The following is a 7,622-nucleotide window of genomic DNA, read 5'->3' on the forward strand; positions in this document are numbered from 1 at the left end:
GTTATCGTTGTTAGATAGGATAGAGAGAAATGGAGAGAGATGGGGAAGACAGAGAGGGGGAGAGAAAGATGGACACCTGCAGACCTGCTTCACCGCTTGTGAAGCGACTTCCATGCAGGTGGGAAGCCGGGGGCTCGAACCAGGATCCTTATGCCGGTCCTTGCGCTTTGCGCCTCGTGCGCTTAACCCGCTGCGCGACTGCCTGACTCCATCCTCTCTCCATTTCTTTCTATCCTATCCAAAACTATCCAACATGAACGACATCAACAACAATAATGACCACAAGGCTACAACTACAAAGGCAACAAAAGGGGGAATCCACTCCAGGAGCAGTGGATTCATGGTGCAGGCTTTGAGCCCCAGCAATAACCCTGAAGGCAATAAATAAATAAATAAATAAATAAATAAATAAAATAATTGTGGTCCAGGAGGTGGCACAATGGATAAAGCATTGGATTCTCAAGCATGAGGTCCCGAGTTCAATCCCCGGCAGCACATGTACCAGAGTGATGTCTGGTTCTTTCTCTCTCCTCTTATCTTTATCATTAATAAATAAATAATTTTTTAATAATTAAAAAACATAGTGGTCCAGGAGGTGGCGCAGTGGCTAAGGCACTAGGCTCTCAAGCATGAGGTCCTGAGGTCAATCCCCGGCAGCACATGTATCAGAATGATATCTGGTTCTCTCTCTCTCTTATCTTTCTTATTAATAAAGTCATTAAAATTTAAAATAGACGCCTCCTCCAGCCTCCCCGGGACCGGGTCCGCCCGGTGCGAACCTAAACCCACTACGCACCCTTTGACCAATACCTGGGTGTCGTCACCCGAGCTCAACCGGACTTGGTCGTGCCCTTTAGCCTCGGGCTCTTACTCAGTCCAAGTTCCAGCCCCGCGACCGGATCCCTCCTGTCCACCCACGAATCCTTAGCGACAGGAGGCCCGCAGGGAGCAGCAGATTTTCTCCCTTTGCTGGTGAGCCATGGCAGCGATCATGAAGGGCCAAGTGTGCATGGTGACTGGCGCTTCCAGGGGCATTGGCCGTGGCATTGCCTTGCAGCTCTGCGAAGCAGGGGCCACGGTTTACATCACTGGTCGCTATATGGACACCCTGAAGGCCACTGCTGAGGAGGCACAATCCCGAGGAGGCCGGTGTGTGGCTGTGGTGTGTGACTCAAGCCAAGAGAGTGAGGTGCAAAGCCTGTTTGAGCAGGTGAAGCGGGAACAGCATGGGCGTCTGGATGTGCTGGTCAACAATGCCTATGCTGGGGTCCAGGCCATCATGAACAACAGCAACAAGAAGTTCTGGGAAAGTCCTGCTGCAATTTGGGACGATATAAACAATGTGGGACTCAGAGGCCACTACCTGTGTTCAGTGTATGCGGCACGGCTGATGGTCCCAGCTGGCCGGGGGCTCATTGTGGTCATCTCCTCCATTGGAGGCCTCCAGTACCTCTTCAATGTCCCCTATGGCGTGGGCAAAGCTGCGTGTGACAGGATGGCTGCTGACTGTGCCCAGGAGTTGCGACGTCATGGGGTTAGCTACGTGTCTCTGTGGCCAGGACTGGTGCAGACAGAACTGCTGAAGGAGCACATGAAGAAGGAAGACAGCGCTGTCAGTGACCTGGCTAAGAAGTTGAAACAAGACTTCTCAGCTGCAGAGACAACAGAACTGAGTGGCAAATGTGTGGTAGCTTTGGCAACAGACCCCAACATCCTGAGCCTGAGCGGGAGGGTGCTGCCGACCTGTGACCGGGCTCGGCGCTATGGCCTTCAGGATGTGGATGGCCGCCCCGTCCAAGATTACCTGTCTGTGCGCTCTGCTCTCTCCCATGTCTCCAGCCTAAGATGGCTGACCTCCTACATTCCTGGCTTTCTCCGTATGCCCAAGTGGGTTTTGACCCTTTATGCCAGCAAGTTCTAACTCCCGCGACCTGGCGTCACTACTGCTCCTCTTCTTTGGGCTGGATAGTGGGAACAAGGCAGCCTTTCCTGTCTACCCTGCGCCACTGATACGAAGAGAAGGCCTCTGCTGTGAGTTCTAGACGAGACCTGGGGTCTTTGTAGATGCTTCTTGGTGCCTTGATTTTTCCATAACTCTACATTTTACTTTAAACCAGCATTTGAAAAATACATATCTGTGTTGTACTAGTAAATGTACTGCTTCAAAGCTGAATAAAGATGTTTTTTTCTCCTCAAAAAAAAAAAATTTAAAATAAAATAAAATAATTTTAATTTATTTTGGGTAGAAACAGAGAAGTTGAGAGGGAAGGTGAAGGGTGGGGAGGAGAGAAAGGAAGAGAGAGAGAGAGAGATCTGCAACACTGCTTCAAGGCTATGAAGCTTTGCTCCTATGGGTGGACACCAGATGATTGAACCTGGATTCTTTCGAACTGTGATGTGTACACTCAACCAGGTGCTCCACTACACAGCCCCAAAGTTAAATAATTTTTAAAAAGAAAAAAAAAGTGACGGTGTACTTAATACTTGTAAAGTTTATTTTTGCATTTCTTTTTTAAATTATTTAATTGTCTTTACATTTATTTACTTATTTTCCCTTTTGTTGCCCTTTTTATCATTGTTGTAGTTATTATTGTGGTTGTTATTGATGTCGTCGTTGTATAGGACAGAGAGAAATGGAGAGACATGGGGAAGATAGAGAAGGGAAGAGAAAGATAGACACCTGTAGACCTGCTTCACCGCCTGTGAAGTGACCCCCCTGCAGGTGGGGAGCTGGGGGCTCAAACCCGGGTCCTTACTCCGGTCCTTGCGCTTTGTGGAGCCACTTGTGCTTAAGCCGCAGCGCTACTGCCCGACTCCCTATTTTTGCATTTCTACTTCCCCATAGCTTTTTTCTTTTAAGAATTTACTTATTAATTCATGAGAAAGATAAGATGAGAGAAAGAATCAGACATAACTCTGGTACATGTGCTGCCAGCAATTGAACTTGGGACCTCATGGTTGAGAATCCAATGCTTTATCCACTGTGCCACCTCCCAGACCACCCCATAGCTTTTTAAAAAGATACTTATTTATGAGAGAGAGAAAAAGAACCAGACACATGGTCCGGGAGGTGGCGCAGTGGATAAGGCATTGGATTCTCAATAAATAATCAATAAATAAAATCTTTTTTTTTTAAAAAAAAAAAAGAGACATCACTCTGGTACATGTGCTGCCTGGAAGCACACTCAGGACTTTATGCTTAAGAGTCCAGCACTTTATCTACTATACCACCTCTTAGGTCACACCCCACAGCTTTTTATTTTCAGAATATCTTTTATTTCAGAATATTTTCAAAATATCCCAACAAGTCAGAGTACCCACACAGCTGGCACTGTAATCTTGTTTACCATAGCAGTACTTAACAGAGCCTGATAGATACCCCTTGAAAGAATGAATGTGGTTAATCCTTCTTTTATCCATTTCAGTCCAACAGGGCAGGTAGCTCCATTTGTCTGAAGAAAAAAATGACAAGAACTAGTGAGCTATGACCAGACAGGGCACACAGATTTCCTGACTTCCAGCTCTTGTTCCTCTTGATCACCCAGACATTTAAACTGTGTCAGGATTTGAACCAGTGGGCAGCACTAAGGGGGAGTAGATTGGACACACATTTTTTTTTACCCACTTTTACCTGTTAAGACTGTTAAGCATATTCTGTGTATTCATCAGAAGTTTTAAATACTGTGTTAACATCAGTTAAGACTATGACGAACGGGAGTGGGATGGTAGCGCACGTGGCGCGAAGCCCAACGACCGGAATAAGGATCCAGCTTCAAGCCAGCTCCCCACCTGCAGGGGAATCGCTTCACAAGCGGTGAAGCAGGTCTGCAGGTGTCTATCTTTCTCTCCCCCTCTCTGTCTTCCTCTCTCTCCATTTCTCTCTGTCCTATCCAACAACAATTACATCAATAACAACAACAATAATAACTACAACAAGGGCAACAAAAGGGAATAAATAAATAAATAAATATTTTTTTTAAATTAAAAAAAGGAGACTATGATGAACATTTGTTTAAAGAAGTGCTAGAGGGGTGGGGGAGATGGCATAATAAATAGACTCTGGAGTGGAGGTAGATAGCATAATGTTTATGCAAACAGACTCTTGCCTGAGGCTCCATGTTCAATCCCCTGCACTACTATAAACCAGAGCTGAGCAGTGCTCTGGTAAATAATAATAATTATATATATTCATGCCTAATGCTCTGAGGTCCCAGGCTTCACTATCACATACCACCATAAGCCAGAGCTGAGCAATGATCTGGTAACTTAAAAAATAAATAAATAGGGAGTCGGGTGGTAGCGCAGCGGGTTAAGCACAGGTGGCGCAAAGGACCTGCTTAAGAATCCCGATTCGAGCCCCCCGGCTCCCCACCTGCAGGGGAGTCGCTTCACAGACTGTGAAGCAGGTCTGCAGGTGTCTATCTCTCCCCCTCCTCTCTCCATTTCTCTCTGTCCTATCCAACAACAGCAACAACAATAACTACAACAATAAAACAAGGGCAACTAAAGGGAGTAGATAAATAAATTGTTATTTTTTTAATAATAGGAAAAGGGAGTGGGGTGGTAGCACAGCGGGTTAAGCACATGTGGCGTGAAGCGCAAGGACCTACGTAAGGATCCCGGTTCAAACCCCCGGCTCCCCATCTGCAGGGGAGTCGCTTCACAGCTGGTAAAGCAGGTCTGCAGCTGTCTCTCTTTCTCTCCCCCTCTCTGCCTTCCCCTCCTCTCTCCATTTCTGTCTGTCCTAACAACGATGACATCAATAACAACAACAATAACTACAACAACAATAAAAAACAACAAGGGCAACAAAAGGTAAAATAAATAAAATATTTCTTAAAATATTTAAAAAAAGGGGAAGCAATTACAGAAGCCAGACCTTCTACCTTCTGCAACCCTCAACGACCCTGGGTCCATGCTCCCAGAGGGCTAGAGAATGGGAAAGCTACCATGGGAGGGGGTGGGTTATGGGGATTGGGTGGTGGGAATTGTGTGGAGTTGTACCCCCCCTACCTTATGTTTTTGTTCACTAATCCTTTCTTAAATAAAAAATAAAAAAATATATATATATTAAAAAAAAAAAGATAGGAAAGCAAATATAGGCAGTAGTGGGATCCCTGTTGTTCATTTGGGTGCTCCCCCTAGTGTCCAAGGGTGGAAGTCTAAAGTCTTCATTGATAGCTCAGCCTGATTCTCAACAGTCTTATCGATGAGAGTACAAAGGCACTGCTAGTTAATAGTTAATGCAAAAAGCTTTTCATGCCTGAGACTCCATAGGTCCCAAGTTCAGTCCCCAGCACCACATACACCAAAGCCAAGCAGTATTCTAGTTTAAAAAATGCAAAAGTTGGAAAGTCGGGCTGTAGCGCAGCGGGTTAAGCACAGGTGGCGCAAAGCACAAGGACCAGAATAAGGATCCCGGTTCGAACCCCGGCTCCCCACCTGCAAGGGAGTCGCTTCACAAGCGGTGAAGCAGGTCTGCAGGTGTCTATCTTTCTCTCCTCCTCTCTGTCTTCCCCTCCTCTCTCCATTTCTCTCTGTACTATCCAACAACGACGACAACAATAATAACTACAATAATAAAACAACAAGGGCAACAAAAGGGAATAAATAAAATAAAATAAATATTTAAAAAAAAGATACATTTAAAAGAAAGAAAAAATATTAGGAAACAAGCGCAACAAAGGGACCATAGAGCTTGCTCATCAGACTTCCTATACTCACAGATAAATCTATGTATTGAATACTCATTACTCTGTAATGGTGCTCACCCCAGACTATAAATATAAACAAATGTGGTTCTTGCCCTGTAGAGGATTCTACAGCCTCCACAGAGGACAGACATAGAAAGGACTGACAGTAACAAGGCCTCAGTTTCAAGCAGTAAAGTATACCAAACCAAAATGCTTTCACTACATAGCAACCACCAGTATCATTATCTTTGATTAGAAGTGTTGTCTCAAAGAGCTTCAAGTAACTGGGGGTAGATAGCATGATGGTTATACAAAGAGACTCTTGTACCTGAGGTTCTGAAGTCCCAGGTTCAGTCCCTCACACCAGCATAAACCAGAGTTGATCAGTGCTATGGTTAAAAAAGAAAAAAGTAGTCGGGCAGTAGCACAGTGGGTTAAGTACAGGTGGTGCAAAGCGCAAGCTCTGGTGTGAGGATCCCAGTTCCTGAGTTTGATCTCCTGCAGCACACACATACCAGAGTGATGTCTGGTTCTTTCTCTCTCTCTTTCCTCCTGTCCCTCTCATTAATAAATAAATACAATTTTTAAAAATATTTTATTTATTTTATTTTTGAGAGAGATGCAGACAGAGAGAGACACAGAAAGAAACACCAGAGTGGGTCCATCCTAATCCCTGCTGGCCGGCCATGGCCTCCGGGGTTCGCTCGTGGACCAGAGCACCGTGGAAGTCCCACCCACCAGCGAGGGTCTCTGTGGCCCTTTGCATGGGTGCTTCTAAACACCCCCAGGCAGCTCCCTGCCGCAGACACCCAGCTTTGTAAACAAGCCTCCCCTGTGCTGGGCGGGAAGAGCTCTGCCCAGTTTCCTCTTGCCTGGGTGCCAAGCCTGTGCTTCCCCGGGGTCCTGGTGGTCATCTGAGCCCGGCCTGTGGCTGGCCACCTGCTCCTGCTCACTGTCCCCAGCCGCTGTAGGTATCCGCAGACTGGCCAGTGTCCCCAACGGTGGGGCTGTGGCTGTTTCTGCTGCCCCAGGATCCAAAGCTCCTGCTGCAGTCGAGGAGAAGGACGAAAAGGAGGAAGAATCTGAAGAGTCAGACGATGACATGGGATTCGGCCTGTTTGATTAGAGCCCCGCTCCTCTGCAAATAAAAGCCCTTTCTCCTAATGAAAGAAAGAAAGAAAAAGAAACACCAGAGCACTGCTCAGTTCTGGCTTATGGTGGTGTGGGGAATTGAACCCGGGACATTGGCGCCTCAGGCATGAAAGTCTGCTGCATAACCATTATCTGTCTTCCCCACCATAAAATGTTTTTTTTTTTTAAGTTACATATTGAATTAAAAATAAAAAAGGAGAAAAGGAGGGGGTCAGGTGGTAGCACAGCGGGTTAAGTGCACATGGTGCAAAGCGTAAGGACCATAGGTAAGCATCCTGCTTCAGGCCTCCGGCTCCCCACCTGCAGGAGAGTCGCTTCACAGGCACTGAAGCAGGTCTGCAGGTGTCTTTCTCTCCCCCTCTCTGTCTTCCCCATCTCTCTGTCCTATCCAACAACATGAATGGCAACAATAACAGTAAGGGCAACCAAATGGAAAAAAAATGGCCTCCAGGAACAGTGGATTTGTGGTGCAAGCGCCAAGCTCCAGCAATAACCCTAGAGGCAAAAAAATTAATTAATTAATTAATTAATTAAAAATAAATAAAAAAGGAAAAATGACCACTAGGAGTGGTGCATTTGTCATGCGGGCACAGAGCCCAGCGATAACCCTGGTGACAACAACAATAATAATAATAAGTCTTCCATGCTCTTGTGTCAGTTCCCACCACCAGAACACCCTTGGTGGTGGGAATATAGTTTTACTTCAGCCATAGTTCTCAACCTATTCCTCTGGGAGGTACAGCAGGTGCAAGTGCTCTGGGGAGGCGCCTGTTTTGT

At 46.1% G+C, this 7,622-nt stretch overlaps 1 protein-coding gene and 1 non-coding gene across 2 annotated transcripts; both read left to right on the forward strand.

The window, feature by feature from the left end:
- Positions 1 to 748: 748 nt before the first annotated feature.
- Positions 749 to 2,188, forward strand: LOC103113976 (dehydrogenase/reductase SDR family member 1-like). The gene has a single exon (XM_007523592.3). It carries the CDS (start codon positions 980 to 982, stop codon positions 1,919 to 1,921), a length of 942 nt encoding a protein of 313 aa, XP_007523654.2. The 5' UTR covers positions 749 to 979; the 3' UTR covers positions 1,922 to 2,188.
- Positions 2,189 to 6,350: 4,162 nt separating this feature from the next.
- Positions 6,351 to 6,477, forward strand: LOC132535157 (small nucleolar RNA SNORA52). The gene has a single exon (XR_009546940.1). It is a non-coding gene; the product is annotated as a small nucleolar RNA SNORA52 (small nucleolar RNA).
- The last annotated feature ends 1,145 nt before the right edge of the window (positions 6,478 to 7,622 follow it).

Source organism: Erinaceus europaeus, chromosome 20 (assembly GCF_950295315.1).
Source record: "Erinaceus europaeus chromosome 20, mEriEur2.1, whole genome shotgun sequence".
NCBI classification, from domain to species: domain Eukaryota; kingdom Metazoa; phylum Chordata; class Mammalia; order Eulipotyphla; family Erinaceidae; genus Erinaceus; species Erinaceus europaeus.